General features: G+C 36.5%; 1 protein-coding gene across 4 annotated transcripts in view; it reads left to right on the forward strand.

The window, feature by feature from the left end:
* Positions 1 to 2,574: 2,574 nt before the first annotated feature.
* The window catches only part of LOC133552107 (proto-oncogene DBL-like), a 40,457-nt gene continuing 26,671 nt past the window's right edge, over positions 2,575 to 16,360 (forward strand). For all 4 annotated transcript variants that reach the window (XM_061899445.1, XM_061899448.1, XM_061899449.1 and 1 more), the window contains exons 1-6: positions 2,575 to 2,717; positions 2,992 to 3,126; positions 3,211 to 3,327; positions 5,040 to 5,189; positions 9,942 to 10,087; positions 10,178 to 10,292. In XM_061899445.1, coding sequence (XP_061755429.1) covers positions 2,679 to 2,717; positions 2,992 to 3,126; positions 3,211 to 3,327; positions 5,040 to 5,189; positions 9,942 to 10,087; positions 10,178 to 10,292 — 702 coding nt within the window. In that variant the 5' untranslated portion in view covers positions 2,575 to 2,678. The remainder of the gene's footprint in view (positions 2,718 to 2,991; positions 3,127 to 3,210; positions 3,328 to 5,039; positions 5,190 to 9,941; positions 10,088 to 10,177; positions 10,293 to 16,360) is intronic.

Raw genomic sequence — 16,360 nt, forward strand, 5'->3', positions numbered from 1 at the left:
CAGGAAGACACTAAGCGCTTGATTCCTACGGCGCCTCCCAGAACGTGCCAAAGATTAGCAGCGCTCGAACGAACATTTCAGTCAAAACCGATTAACTTCGAACACAAAAAAAAAAAACGGTAGACGTCCGAACAAGTCGTTATCTAAATTACACCCTTTTTGGACAGGCGCTGCAGAGGACACCTCTAAGAAGACCCACCTGGACAACCGGTGCAAATAATGTGGGAAAATAATAAATACAATAAAATCAAATATAAGCGGTAGAAAATGGATGAATGGATGGAAGATAAAACTTATAAATATATATATATATTTTTTTTTTACATATTTTTTTTTACATTTTACAAAAAAAAGATGTATATAAATTAATTAATAGTTGGCTCATATTTATTATTTATTAACATTATTGTCAATGGCGCCATCTAGCACAGTGGTCCCCAACCACCGGGCCGTGGCCCGATTGGTACCGGGCCGCAGAATATTTTTTTATTAATTTTTATTTTAAAAAAAATAATAATAAATAAAAATAAAAAATTTTTTTTTTAATTAAATCAACATAAAAAACACAATATACACTTACAATTAGTGCACCAACCACAAAAACATCCCTTTTTCATGACAAGGAAAAAAAATAAATAAATAAAAAAAAGGACATCCCCCCCACCCCCCACCCAGGCCGCGGCACAAATTATTAAGAGTTGACCGGTCCGCGGATACAAAAAGGTTGGGGACCACTGATCTAGCAGATGTCCTCAACTTTGTGTTTTTTTTTTACTTAATTTATACATTTCAACATTTACAAACAAACAGACGAGAAACAACAATCAAAATAAGTAGAAAAATATAAAATGTATGTTTCTCAATACCCGACCTGTCTTTTGTTCCTTTAAAAAAGTTTTAGAACTTTATATTAAAACACTCTCTACCTCTAACGACAAAAAAGCTGTGAAAACGATGATACGCTGTGTTCCAAATTTAAGTTATTTACTGATATTGAGTGAGTCTATGGCTTCGCACTTTGTTTATATATATATATATATATATATATTGCGCTGTTTTATTTTGTACTGTTTTGTTCAAAAACATATATATGTATGTATATATATATATATCTATATGTATATATATATATATCTATATGTATATATATATATATATATATATATATATATATATATATATATATATATATATATATATATATATATATATATATAAAATGATGTAGAAAACAGATGTTCCTTTTGCTTGATTAAATTATGAATGAAGTGTCGAGAAGTGGTATGTCCGGTTACCTGTGGGTAAGTGCTCAGAACTGTGACGCCTCCAAAGCAAGAATCCCGTGACCCAAGTGGACTCACAGTCTTACAATTTGCACTGTTTTGCAGGACACTGTAATAAAAGAAATTCATAATCCACCTGATGTCAGTGATATATTGAAGCGACAACAGTGTGGAGCTGCATTTTGCCACATACAGTTGTGGACCGTCACTCACATCACACACACACATACATATATACATACATACATACATACATACATACATATATATATATATATATATATATATATATATATATATATATATATATATATATATATATATATATATATATATATATATATATATATATATATATATATATATATATATATATATATATCATATTCTATTTTAATTACTTTGACTTTACAACCCCCCGGCTTTGTTATATTTTGTAATGTTTTGTACTATTTTGATACTTATTTTGTTATTGTTTGTCGTCTGTTTGTAAATGTGGACATTTATAAATAAGAGTTTAAAAAATAAATAAAATAAAAGTACAAAAACAGTACAAAATAAAACAGCGCCAGGGGGTTGTAAATTCAAAGTAACTAAAATAGAATACAAATATATATGTATATGTATATATATATATATATATATATATATATGTATATATATATATATGTATATATATATAGCGCTGTTTTATTTTGTACTGTTCTTGTACTGTTTTGTTCAAAAACATATGTGTTTATATATATATAAATATAACTAAAATACAATACAAAATATGTGTATATGTATATATATATATATATATATATATATATAGTATTCTATGTTAGTTACTTTGAATTTACAACCCCTATATTTATATATACACACATGTATGTATGTATGTATGTATATATATATATATATATGTATAGATATATATATATAAAATAAACAAAGTGCAAAGCCATAGGCTCACTCAATTTTTAGTAAATAACTTCAATTTCGAACACAGCATCGTCGTTTTCACAGCTTTTTTGTTGTTAGAGGTAGAGAGTGTTTTAATGTATAATAATAATATAATAATGAGTTTTCAAAGGTAAAATGTATTTTCAAATTTTTGTTCATCCAGTGTAAAACCAAATATCACATCTTTAAAACGAAGCACTAACTTCATGACGGATGTCGTCAACTAACTTCTGTCTCCGGACCGCGGATGACGTCACGGTGACGTCGGCGCCGGCAACTCGGACGTCAGGTGACTGGAGGTGAGTGCACGCTCCCACTGCAGAGGCGCGTGACACTGCAGGGGAGGACCCGGCGCGCGCCTGCTCGCCCCCCACACCTCGTCCCACTGCAGACTTTTTTTCCCCCGGACCCGGACGGACGTGAGGAGTCGGAACCGAGCGAGCAGCGATGGCCGAGTGGGGGTTCCCGCGTCTGCGCCGGGCCGCGGTAAGTGGGATCAGGGTGTTGTTGATGCTGCGGAGGAAAATGCACGCGCTTTCACTTTGACGCGCGTGCACGTGAACACCGCAGCCTGACTGCATTATTGACATTAGCCACTATGCTACATGCTAACTAAGTGTATGTTTTGACAAGGTTGGCGCGTGTGTGTGCGCGCGTGCACGTGATAGCTTGGGCGATGACGTCACTGATGACTTTCAGGGTGGTGGCATTGATTAGTGTTGACTCCACCCCCCCCCCCCTTTTTTTTTCTTTGGGCCAGACTTCCTTCCCAGGCAACCTGCACTTGGTCCTGGTGCTCCGCCCCTCCACCTTGCTAGGCTCCGCCCCCAGCCCGTCCTCAAGCACGGACCTGGGCTTCCGCTTCAGCCAGGATGACTTCCTGTTGAAGATGCCGGTAAGTAAGGACGGGTGGGGGGCGGGCAGCGGCGAGCATCACGCCCACGTGTGTGTGTGTGTGTGTGTGTGTGTGTGTTTTCAGGCGGTGATGCTGCGCTCGGTGGGCGACCTGCTGCGCTACATCGACGACAACCGCCTGGCATCGGGGTCGCGCGGCGAAGCCGAGCGGTGTCGCAGCGACTGGATCGTGCTGCGATCGGTAAACATTAGCACGTTAGCACGTTCTTTACTTTAAATCAGGGGTGTCCAACGGCACCAGGTCGCCCGTAAGGACCAGATGAGTCGCCCGCTGGCCTGTTGTAAAAATAGCTCAAATAGCAGCACTTACCAGTGAGCTGCCTCTATTTTTATTTACTAGCAAGTTGGTCTCGCTTTGCCCGAAATTTTAATTCTAAGAGAGACAAAACTGAAATAGAATTTGAAATTCCAAGAAAATATTTTAAAGACTTGGTCTTCACTTGTTTAAATCAATTCATTTGTTTTTTTACTTTGCTTCTAATAACTTTCAGAAAGACAATTTTAGAGAAAAAATACAACCTTAAAAATGATTTTAGGATTTTTAAACACATATACCTTTTTACCTTTTAAAGTCCTTCCTCTTCTTTCCTGACAATTTAAATCATCCATCCATCCATTTTCTACCGCTTATTCCCTTTCGGGGTCGCGGGGGGCGCTGGCGCATATCTCAGCTACAATCGGGCGGAAGGCGGGGTACACCCTGGACAAGTCGCCACCTCATCGCAGGGCCCAATTTAAATCAATGTTCAAGTAAAAAAAAAATTTTTTTATTGTAAAGAATAATAAATACATTTTAAATGAATTCTTCATTTTAGCTTCTGTTTTTTCGACGAAGAATATTTGTGAAATATTTCTTCAAACTTATCATGATTAAAATAAAAATAAAAAATATTCTGGCAAATTTAAAAAATCTTTACAATCAAATTTAAATCTTATTTCAAAGTCTTTTGAATTTCTTTTAAAATTTTTGCTCTGGAAAATCTAGAAGAAATAATGATTTGTCTTTGTTAGAAATATAGCTTGGTCCGATTTGTTATATAATCTAACAAAGTGCAGATTGGATTTTAACCTATTTAAAACATGTCATCAAAATTCTAACATTAATCTTAATCGGGGAAAAATTACTAATGATGTTCCATAAGTTCTTTTTTAAATTTTTTTCAAAAAGATTCGAATTAGCTAGTTTTTCTGTTCTTTTTTTCGGTTGAAATTTTGAATTTTAAAGAGTCGAAATTGAAGATAAACTATGTTTCAAAATTTAATTGTAATTTTTTTCGTGTTTTCTCCTCTTTTAAACCGTTCAATTAAGTGTTTTTTTCATAATTTATTCTCTACAAAAAACCTTCCGTTATAGGAGAAAAAAATGTACGACGGAATGACAGACAGAAATACCCTTTTTTTATATGTATGTATATATATATATATATATATATATATATATATATATATATATATGAGCAAATTGGCTATTTTAAAGAGTTGAAAGTGAAGATAAACAATGTTTCATAGTTTTATTTTCATTTTTTTTCCTGTTTTCTCCTCTTTTAAACCGTTCAATTAAGTGTTTTTTCATCATTTATTCTCTACAAAAAATCCTTCCGCAATAAAAAAAAATGTACGACAGAATAAGACAGAAATACCCATTTTTTTATATGTATAATATATATATATAGATTTATTTATTAAAGGTCAATTGAGCAAATCGGCTATTTCTGGCAATGTATTTAAGTGTGTATCAAAATAGTAGCCTTTCGCATTAATCAGTACCCAAGAAGTAGCTTTTGGTTTCAAAAAGGTTGGTGACCCCTGATTTAAATCAACTTGCTGGACACAGGAAGTGAACGTGTGTGTGTGTGTGTGTGTGTGTGTGTGTGTGTGTGTGTGCACGCGCAGGCCATCGAGACGTTTGCCGTGACGGTGAAGGAGGTGGCCCAACTCCTGCAAGGTTTCGGTTCGGAGTTGTCGGACGGCGAGCTCCCCGACGAGGCCAACGCCATCGACTTCCTGCTGCGCTCGCACACGCAGCGATATCGCCACATGAAGGTGTGTTACAACGATAGGGGCGCGCCAAAAAAAAAAAAATCGATTAGAATCCATAACGCGATTCCTACTAATCGCGATTCTAAATCGATTCATGATTTTCAAAAATTTATTTTTTTGTAAGAGTCTATCTTTAAAGGCCTACTGAAATGAGATGTTCTTATTTAAACGGGGATAGCAGCTCCATTCTATGTGTCATACTTGATCATTTCGCCATATTGCCATGTTTTTGCTGAAAGGATTTAGTAGAGAACATCCACGATAAAGTTTGCAACTTTTGGTCGCTAATTAAAAAAGCCTTGCCTGTACCGGAAGTAGCTGACGATGTGCGCGTGACGTCACGGGTTGTAGAGCTCCTCACATCCTCACATTGTTTACAATCATGGCCACCAGCAGCTGGAGCGATTCAAACAGAGAAAGCGACAATTTCCCCATTAATTTGAGCGAGGATGAAAGATTCGTGGATGAGGAAATTTAGAGTGAAGGACTAGAAGAAAAAAAAAGGCGATTGTAGTGAGAGCGATTCAGGTGTTGTTAGTCAAGTCAAGTCAGCTTTATTTGTCAATTTCTTTACATGTAAGACATACAAAAGAATCAAAATTATGTTTCTCACTCTCCCATGCGGAGACAAAAAGAAAAAGAAAGCACAACAGTAAAGTGCAACGTGAATATGTCTACCTACTAAAGTGACAATATATATAGTTCCTGTTGTTTTTAAATAGGATATATGTGTGAATTATATTTATATAGCGCTTTTCTCTAGTGACTCAAAGCGCTTTACATAGTGAAACCTAATATCTAAGTTACATTTAAACCAGTGGGGGTGGCACTGGGAGCAGGTGGGTAAAGTGTCTTGCCCAAGGACACAACGGCAGTGACTAGGATGACGGAAGCGGGGATCGAACCTGCAACCCTCAAGTTGCTGGCACGGCCGCTCTACCAACCGAGCTAACGGGCGACGTGCCAACACCTGATAAACCCCAAGTCGTGGATGTGGCAAAAGAGGAAGCAAACCAACTGACACAATGAGTGTTTCATCAGTAGTGCAAATACTTGTGATATGAGACACATTTACTAGGATAATTCTGGAAAATCCCTTATCCGCCTATTGTGTTACTAGTGTTTTAGTGAGATTAAATAGTACCTGAAAGTCGGAGGGGTGTGGCCACAAGTGTGTTGACCTAGTGTCTCTGAGGGAAGTCACGCAGCTGCTGCAGGACGGAAGCTCCGCTGATGTCTCCGGTGAGAGCCGACTTATTACCACAATTTTCTCACCGAAAACTGCCGGTTGACATGTGGTCGGGATCCAAGTTCGCTTGACCGCTCTGATCCATAGGAGCAAGGGTGAAGTGTCTTGCTCAAGGACACAACAGACGTGACGAGGTTGGTAGAAGGTGGGTGATCGAGCCAGGAACCCTCAGGTCTCCCAACCGCGTCACGCCGTCCCCTATGAATGAAAAAAAAACTATAAATCAAAAACAATCCTAATGATAATTGAATTAATAAAATTAGAAAAAAAATTGATATTAACATAACACCACAGACAGCTGTAGCCATGTTTTTGTTGTTGTTTTTTTATCAGAATATATTTTCTAAAAGACGTTTTATTGCTATAATGTTTTTTTAAATTTGTAAAGTTATTTTTTTATCAGAATTAATTATATGAAAGACTTGCTGAGGCCATAATCTTTTTAAAATGTATTATTTATTAATGTTTTTGTCAGAATCAAATTTTCAAAAGGCCATAATATGTTTTTATGTTTTTTTTATTTTTTTTATTTTTTAATCGGAATCAATTTTTTTTTAATTTCTCTTTTAGGCCGTAATTTTTTTTAAATGAATTTTTTCATTATAATAGATTTTTTTAAAGGCCGTGTTTAGGCCTAAAAGTTCTTCAGATTGTATTATTCCATCCATCCATTTTCTACCGCTTATTCCCTTTTGGGGTCACGGGGGGCGCTGGCGCCTATCTCAGCTACAATCGGGCGGAAGATTGTATTATTATATTTTTTAAATCAGAAACAATTTTTTTAAAAGACATTTTTAAGCCATAATGTTTTTTAAATGTATTAGGTTTTTTTTCAAAAAATTATTTAAAAGTCGTTTATAGGCCATAATGTTGTTGTTTTTTTGATTAATTCATGTAGAATAGAATAGAAAGTAGAATAGAAAGTATTTTATTGATCACTGGGGGAAATTCAGGATTCATGTATTTATTTGTGTTTATGCCTTAAAATTTTTCAAATGTATTATTATTATTATTTTTATTTTTTTAAATCATGATACATTTTGTAAAATATGTTTCAAGGCATAGTGTTTTTTATGTGTGTATTTATTTTTATCAAAATTAAAAATTTAAAAGATGTGCTTAGGCCATAATGTTTTTAAAACGTATTATTTATTAATATATTTGGCAGAATGAAATGTTTAAAAGCCAGTTTTAGAGCATACAATTTAAAAAAAGAATGTTTTAATTTTTTTTAAAAGACGCTTTTGGCCACAATGTTTTTTTTTTTTTTTTTATCAGAATGCATTTTTTAGAAGATATTTAAGCCCTAATGTTCTTCAAATTTATTTATTTTTAAGTATTTTTAATGAGAAACCTTTTTTTTTTTAAATGTATTTATTTTTTGTCACAATAAATTTTTCAAAATACGTTTTTAGGTCGTAATGTTTTATGTTTGTTTTTTAAATTAATTCATATGTTTATTTCTTTGTTATTGGAATACCTTAGGCCCTAATGTTTTCAAATGAATTATTATTTGTATTTATTTATCAGAATACATTTTTTAACAGACATTTATAGGGAATACAATTTTTTATTATTATTATTTTTTTTTTTATCAAAATACATTTTTTTAAATATGTTTTTCGGCCACAATGTTTATTATTATTATTATTTTTTTTTATCAGAACACATTTTTTAAAAGATGTATGTAGGCCTTAATGTTCTTCAAATTAATTTTTTGTAATAATTTTTTTTAAAATCAGAAACAATTATTTGAAAGATGTTTTTAGGCCATAAAGTTTTTTTAAACGTATTTGTTTTTTTGTCACAATCAATTATTTTTAAATACGTTTTTAGGTTTTAATGTTTTTTTTTTTTTTTAATTAATTCATATGTTTATTTATTTTTCAACAGAATACCTTAGGCCCTAACGTTTTCAAAAGTATTATTATTTGTAGTTATTTATCAGAATACATTTTTTAACAGCCATTTTTAGGGCATACATTTTTTTAAAACTATTTTTATTTAAAATAAAACATTCTAAAAAGACGTTTTTCGGCCACAAAGTTGTTGTTTTTTTATCAGAACACATTTTTTAAAAGATGTGTTTAGGCTTAATGTTTTTTTTTTTTTATGTATTTTATTGTTTTGTCACTATCAATTTTTTAAAATACGTTTTTAGGCCATAATATTTTCAATATGTATTATTATTTTTATTTATTTATCAGAATATATTTTTTAACAGACATGTTTAGGCCATAATGTTTTTAAAAACATTTTTTTTTTTTTATCAGAAACAATTTTTTTAAAGACATTTTTAGGGCATACAATTTTTTTTTTAAACTATTTTTATTTGAAATAAAAAAATTTAAAAAGACGTTTTTCGGCCACAATGTAGTTTTTCTTTTTTTTATCAGAACACATTTTTTAAAAGATGTGTTTAGGCTTAATGTTTTTTTTTTTTTATGTATTTTATTGTTTTGTCACCATCAATTTTTTAAAATACGTTTTTAGGCCATAATGTTTTCAATATGTATTATTATTTTTATTTATTTATCAGAATACATTTTTTAACAGACATGTTTAGGCCATAATGTTTTTAAAAACATTTTTTTTTTATCAGAAACAATTTTTTAAAGACATTTTTAGGGCATACAATTTTTTTTTAAACTATTTTTATTTAAAATAAAAAATTTTAAAAAGACGTTTTTCGGCCACAATGTTGTTTTGTTTTTTTATCAGGACAATTTTTAAAAGATGTGTTTAGGCTTAATGTTTTTTTTTTTTTGTATTTTATTGTTTTGTCACTATCAATTTTTTAAAATACGTTTTTAGGCCATAATGTTTTCAATATGTATTATTATTTTTATTTATTTATCAGAATACATTTTTTAACAGACATGTTTAGGCCGTAATGTTTTTAAAAACATTTTTTTTTATCAGAAACAATTTTTTTAAAATAAAAAATTTTAAAAAGACGTTTTTCGGCCACAATGATGTTTTTTTATCAGAACACATTTTTTAAAAGATGTGTTTAGGCTTAATGTTTTTTTTTTATTGTATTTTATTGTTTTGTCACTATCAATTTTTTAAAATACGTTTTTAGGCCATAATGTTTTCAATATGTATTATTATTTTTATTTATTTATCAGAATACATTTTTTAACAGACATGTTTAGGCCATAATGTTTCTAAAAACATTTTTTTTTAATCAGAAACAATTTTTTTAAAGACATTTTTAGGCCATCTCATTCCTTCTGGTTGAAGAAGCTTTTCGAGCCTGTAACCTGTTTTCGAAACAGTTATTATATTACAAAATCAGCGCCAGCGACCCCAAAAGAGAATAAGCGGTAGAAATGGATGGATGGGATGGATAATACACTAGTTGCAAGAATCGATTCTGACTCGAATCGTCACCCCGGGAATCGGAGTTGGATCGAATCGTTCGGTGCATAAAGTTTCACAGCCCTCAACAATGCTGCTGTAGTTGTGGTGTTATTTTGTTGTTGTTGTTGTTGTTGTTGAAGAGCGACATCCGAGGGGTCCTGAAGGAAGGTCGCCTCCTGCTGGACAACCTGGAGACACTGAAAGTCTCCAAGAGGACGGCGGAGGACCAGAAAGGGGAGGAGGAGGAGGAGGAGGACGTCCAAGCGGACATGGACACGGTTCAAAGGTCAGACTTCTTGCTCTGACATGCAAGAGAAGGCAACATAAAAGTGTGTGTGTGTGTGTGTGTGTGTGTGTGTGTGTGTGTGTGTGTCAGGCTGCTGGCTCAGCTGCGAGACATGGAGGAGGCCTTCGATGGTTTCTTCGACAAGCACCACCTGAAGCTGCAGCAGTACCACCAGCTCATTCTCTACGAGAGCAGCTTCCAGCAGGTGTGTGTATGAAGTGGAGTGAATTATATTTATATAGCACTTTTCTCTTGTGACTCAAAAGTTAACGTTCCAATGATTGTCACACACTAGGTGTGGCGAAATTATTCTCTGCATTTGACCCGTCGCCCTTGATCACCCCCTGCGAAATGAGGGAGGTAATGGGTCCCATTTTTTGTATAGTCTTTGGTATGACTCGGCCGGGGGTTTGAACTCACAACCTACCGATCTCAGGGCGGACACTCAAACCACTAGGCCACTGAGTAGGTTGGGGGTTTGCGCTTTTACATAGTCCATCCATCCATTTCCTACCGCTTACTCCCTTTTGAGTAAGCCTATCTCAGCTACAATCGGGCGGAAGGCTGGGTTCACCCTGGACAAGTTGCCACCTCATTGCAGGGCCAACACGTATAGACAGACAACATTCACACACTAGGGACCATTTAGTGTTGCCAATCAACCTATCCCCAGTTGCATGTCTTTGGAAGTGGGAGGGGCCTATCCCCAGGTGCATGTCTTTGGAAGTGGGAGGGGCCTATCCCCAGTTGCAGGTTTTTGGAAGTGGGAGGGGCCTATCCCCAGGTGCATGTCTTTGGAGGTGGGAGGGGCCTATCCCCAGTTGCATGTCTTTGGAAGTGGGAGGGGCCTATCCCCAGGTGCATGTCTTTGGAAGTGGGAGGGGCCTATCCCCAGGTGCATGTATTTGGAGGTGGGAGGGGCTTATCCCCAGGTGCATGTCTTTGGAAATGGGAGGGGCCTATCCTCAGGTGCATGTCTTTGGAAGTGGGAGGGGCCTATCCCCAGGTGCATGTCTTTGGAGGTGGGAGGGGCCTATCCCCAGGTACATGTCTTTGGAAATGGGAGGGGCCTATCCCCAGGTGCATGTCTTTGGAAGTGGGAGGGGCCTATACCCAGGTGCATGTCTTTGGAAGTGGGAGAGGTCTATCCCTAGTTGCATGTCTTTGGAAGTGGGAGGGGCTTATCCCCAGGTGCATGTCTTTGGAAGTGGGAGGGGCCTATCCCCAGTTGCATGTCTTTGGAAGTGGGAGGGGGCTATCCCCAGTTGCATGTCTTTGGAAGTGGGAGGGGCCTATCCCCAGGTGCATGTCTTTGGAGGTGGGAGGGGCATTCCCCCAGGTGCATGTCTTTGGAGGTGGGAGGGGCTTATCCCCATTTGCATGTCTTTGGAAGTGGGAGGGGCTTATCCCCATTTGCATGTCTTTGGAAGTGGGAGGGGCCTATCCCCAGGTGCATGTCTTTGGAGGTGGGAGGGGCCTATCCCCAGGTGCATGTCTTTGAAGTGGGAGGGGTCTATCCCCAGTTGCATGTTTTTGGAGGTGGGAGGGGCCTATCCTTAGGTGCATGTCTTTGGAAGTGGGAGGGAGGGAACCCACGCAGTCACGGGGAGAACATGCAAACTCCACACAGAAAGATCCCGAGCCCGGGATTGAACCCTGACTACTCAGGACCTTCGTATTGTGAGGCAGACGTGAAGCCCGCTTTTACATAGTGAAAACTCAATATCTAAGTTACATTTAAACCAGTGTGGGTGGCACCGGGAGCAGGTGGGTGAAGTGTCTTGCCCAAGGACACGAGGGCAGTGACTAGGATGGCGGAAGCGGGGTTTGAACCAGGAACCCTCAGGTTGCTGGCACGGCTATCCCGCCCCACTGGTATAGAATCTTTATACACCACAGTGTGTTTTTGGGCGTTTGGCCCGTATTTGTCCATTCATCCATTTTTCTACCGCTTATTCCCTTTGGGGTGGCGGAGGGTGCTGGAGCCTATCTCAGCTACAATCGGGCGGAAGGCGGGGTACACCCTGGACATGTCACTGTGACATATATCAATTTTTTTTAACCTGTATCGACCTTTCAAGCTCAAAGTAAAGCCGCTGCTCCTCCACATAAAGAGGAGCCAGATCAATCAATCAATCAATGTTTACTTATATAGCCCTAAATCACTAGTGTCTCAAAGGGCTGCACAAATCACTACCACATCCTCGGTAGGCCCACATAAGGGCAAGGAAAAACTCACACCTAGTGGGACGTCGGTGACAATGATGACTATGAGAACCTTGGAGAGGAGGAAAGCAATGGATGTCGAGCGGGTCTAACATGATACTGTGAAAGTTCAATCCATAATGGATCCAACACAGTCGCGAGAGTCCAGTCCAAAGCGGATCAGACACAGCAGCGAGAGTCCCGTTCACAGCGGAGCCAGCAGGAAAACATCCCAAGCGGAGGCGGATCAGCAGATGAGGTGGTGTAGGCATCTGGTCACCCTAGGGAGGTGTTCAGAGCACGTCCGACCGTTAGGAGGCCACGGGGAAGACCCAGGACACGTTGGGAAGACTATGTCTCCCAGCTGGCCTGGGAACGCCTCGGGATTTCCCCCGGGAAGACCTGGACGAAGTGGCTGGGGAGAGGGAAGTCTGGGCTTCTCTGCTTAGGCTGCTGCCCCCGCAACCCGACCCCGGATAAGCGGAAGAAGATGGAAGGAGGGATATTTCAAGGTTCCTCACGAGGAAACCGTGAAATTGTTCAGAACTTGTTGAATTAGGTCCTGGCGTTAAGCAACTCAAACCTAACGTCGAAACAACATGCTCTTTGACGACGTTTAATCAATGTCGGGTTCTGAAGTGAAGTGAATTATATTTATATAGCGCTTTTTCTCTAGTGACTCAAAGCGCTTTACCTAGTGAAACCCAATATCTAAGTTAGATTTAAAGCAGTGTGGGTGGCACTGGGAGCAGGTGGGTAAAGTGTCTTGCCCAAGGACACGACGGCAGTGACTAGGATGGCGGAAGCGGGGATCGAACCTGAACAAGTTGCTGGTACGGCCACTCTACCAACCGAGCTATACTGACATTGATTCGACCATTGGATTTTGGTTATTCAAACATCGTCAGACATCAACGTTGCCTCAAATTACAAATATAACAATTTTGTATTGTTGTTTCAAAGTCCACCTACTCTGTGGCCTAGTGGTTAGAGCAGGGGTCACCAACCTTTTTGGAAGCAAGAGCTACTTCTTGGGTACTGATTAATGCAAAGGGCTACCAGTTTGATACACACTTAAAAAAGAAAAAGAAAGAAAAGAAAAAAAAAAAATATATATATATATATATATATATATATATATACAAAAATTGGTATTTCTGTCTGTCATTCGTCATACATTTTTTTTCCTTTTACGGAAGGTTTTTTGTAGAGAATAAATGATGAAAAAAATACTTAATTGTACGGTTTAAAAGAGGAGAAAACAGGAAATGAAAATAAAATTTTGAAACATAGTTTATCTTCAATTTCGACTCTTTGAAATTCAAAATCAACTGAAAAAAAGAAGAGAAAAACTAGCTAATTCGAATCTTTTTGAAAAAATTCAAAAAAGAACTTATGGAACATCATTAATAATTTTTCCTGATTAAGATTAGTTTTTGAATTTTGATGACATGTTTTAAATAGGTTCAAATCCAATCTGCACTTTGTTAGAATATATAACAAATCGGACCAAGCTATATTTCTAACAAAGACAAATCAATATTTCTTGTAGATGTTCTATAACAACAATTTTAAAACCAATTCAAAAGACTTTGAAATAACATTTAAATTTGATTCTAAAGATTTTCTAGATTTCCCAAAATATTTTTTTTTGAATTTTAATCATAAAAAAGTTTGAAGAAATATTTCACAAATATTCTTTGTCGAAAAAACAGAAGCTAAAATGAAGAATTCAATTAAAATGTATTTATTATTCTTTACAATAAAAAAATACCTGAACATTGATTTAAATTGTCAAGAAAGAAGAGAAAGGAATTTAAAAGGTAAAAAGGTATATGTGTTTAAAAATCCTAAAATCATTTTTAAGGTTGTATTTTTCCTCTAAAATTGTCTTTCGAAAAGTTATACGTAACAAAGTAAAAAAAATAAATGAATTTATTTAAACAAGTGAAGACCAAGTCTTTAAAATATGTTCTTGGATTTTCAAATTCTATTTGAGTTTTGTCTCTCTTAGAATTAAAAATGTCGAGCAAAGCGAGACCAGCTTGCTAGTAATTAAATAAAATGTAAAAAATAGAGGCAGCTCACTGGTAAGTGCTGCTATTTGAGCTATTTTTAGAACAGGCTAGCGGGCGACTCATCTGGTCCTTACGGGCGACCTGGTGCCCGCGGGCACCGCGTTGGTGACCCCTGGGTTAGAGTGTCCGACCTGAGATCGGTAGGTTGTGAGTTCAAACCCCGGTTGAGTCATACCAAAGACTATACAAATGGGACTCGTAACCTCCTTCCATTCAGCATCAAGGGTTGGAATTGGGGGTTAATCACCATAAAAAGATTCCTGGGCGTGGCCACCGCTGATGCTCACTGCTCCCCTCTCCTCTCAGGGGGTGATTAAGAGTGATGGGTCAAATGCGGAGAAAAAATCCGCCACACTTAGTGTGTGTGTGACAATTATTGGTACTTTAACTTTAAAGGACATGTACGTATAATCCACGTTGTATCAATGGCTATTGCCTGCTGGGAAGACTTTGTCCAGCTGTTTGCTGACGCCTACTATTCATGTTTAAATAACTATTACTGTAAACCAGGGGTGTGCAAAGTGCGGCCCGGGGGCCATTTGCGGCCCTCAGCTAATCGTTTACCGGCCCGCCACACATTCTGCAAAAATTTCAAAATTGATAGTATTGCAAAAGTTAAAAAAAAAAACATTTTAAAAAAGTGGAATGAGGTGAAATCTAATGAGGAAAAGTGGCAATGTTGACACAAAAGCATTTTTTTAAATTTTCTTTTTTTCCCATTGCTCAAAAAAAAAGGACAAAAAAAATCTGTTTTAATGAATTATTACTTAAAAATTATCACTTTAAAATGTTTTAAGTGGAAAAAAATATTGCACATGTGTGGTTGCCGTATAAAAACATAAAAGTTTTGACAAAAGAGCATAAAACAAACGAAATAATTGTTCAAACTTAAAATTGACAGATATATCGGAAGTTGATCTTGAAATTTAAGTGTTAAAAGTAAAAAAAAAAAAAAAAAAAACTAATAAAAATGCATCACTTTATGAGTGGGGAACCTTTTGGATCCCAAATATATTTAGTAGAATTTTATTTAACTTTTCACTGTGATTACTCAAAAGTATTAAATAATTAAAATCAATGGTGTCCTGCATTATTGATATTTGAGGGCTTTAATTGGTAAATAAAGGAAGGAAGGAAGGAAGGAAGGAAGGAAGGAAGGAAGGAAGGAAGGAAGGAAGGAAGGAAAACATCAAAGTTTTGACAAAAGAGCATAAAACAAACAAAATAATTGTTCGAACTTAAAATCGACAGATAATTCAGAAGTTGATCTTGAAATTTAAGTGTTAAAAAAAAAACTAATAAAAATGCATCACTTTATGAGTGGGGAACCTTTCGGATCTCAAATATATTTAGTAGAATTTTATTGAACTTTTCACCGTGATTAAAGGAAATTTGGAAGGGTTGCTAAATAAAGGAACTTTCCGGAAGGAAGGGTTGCTGAAGGAAGGGTTGCTGAAGGAAGGAAGGAAGGAAGGAAGAAAGGGTTGCTAAATAAAGGAACTTTCCGGGAGGAAGGAAGGAAGGGTTGCTAAATAAAAGATCTTTCCGGGAGGAAGGAAGGATTGCTAAATAAAGGAACTTTCCGGAAGGAAGGAAGGAAGGAAGGATTGCTTGCTAATAAAGGAACTTTCCGGAAGGAAGGGTTGCTAAATAAAGGAACTTTCCGGAAGGAAGGAAGGATTGCTTGCTAATAAAGGAACTTTCCGGAAGGAAAGGTTGCTAAATAAAGGAAATTTCCGGAAGGAAGGATTGCTAAATAAAGGAATTTTCAGGAAGGAAGTAAGGAAGGAAGGGTTGCTAAATAAAGGAACTTTCCGGAAGGAAGGGTTGCTGAATAAAGGAAATTTCCGGAACGAAGGATTGCTAAATAAAGGAACTTTCAGGAAGAAAGGGTTGCTGAATAAAGGAAATTTCCGGAAAGAAGGATTGCTAAATAAAGGAACTTTCGGGAAGGAAGGAAGGGTTGCTAAATAAAGGAACTTTCCGGAAG

This window comes from Nerophis ophidion, linkage group LG04, assembly GCF_033978795.1.
Source record: "Nerophis ophidion isolate RoL-2023_Sa linkage group LG04, RoL_Noph_v1.0, whole genome shotgun sequence".
Lineage (NCBI taxonomy): Eukaryota > Metazoa > Chordata > Actinopteri > Syngnathiformes > Syngnathidae > Nerophis > Nerophis ophidion.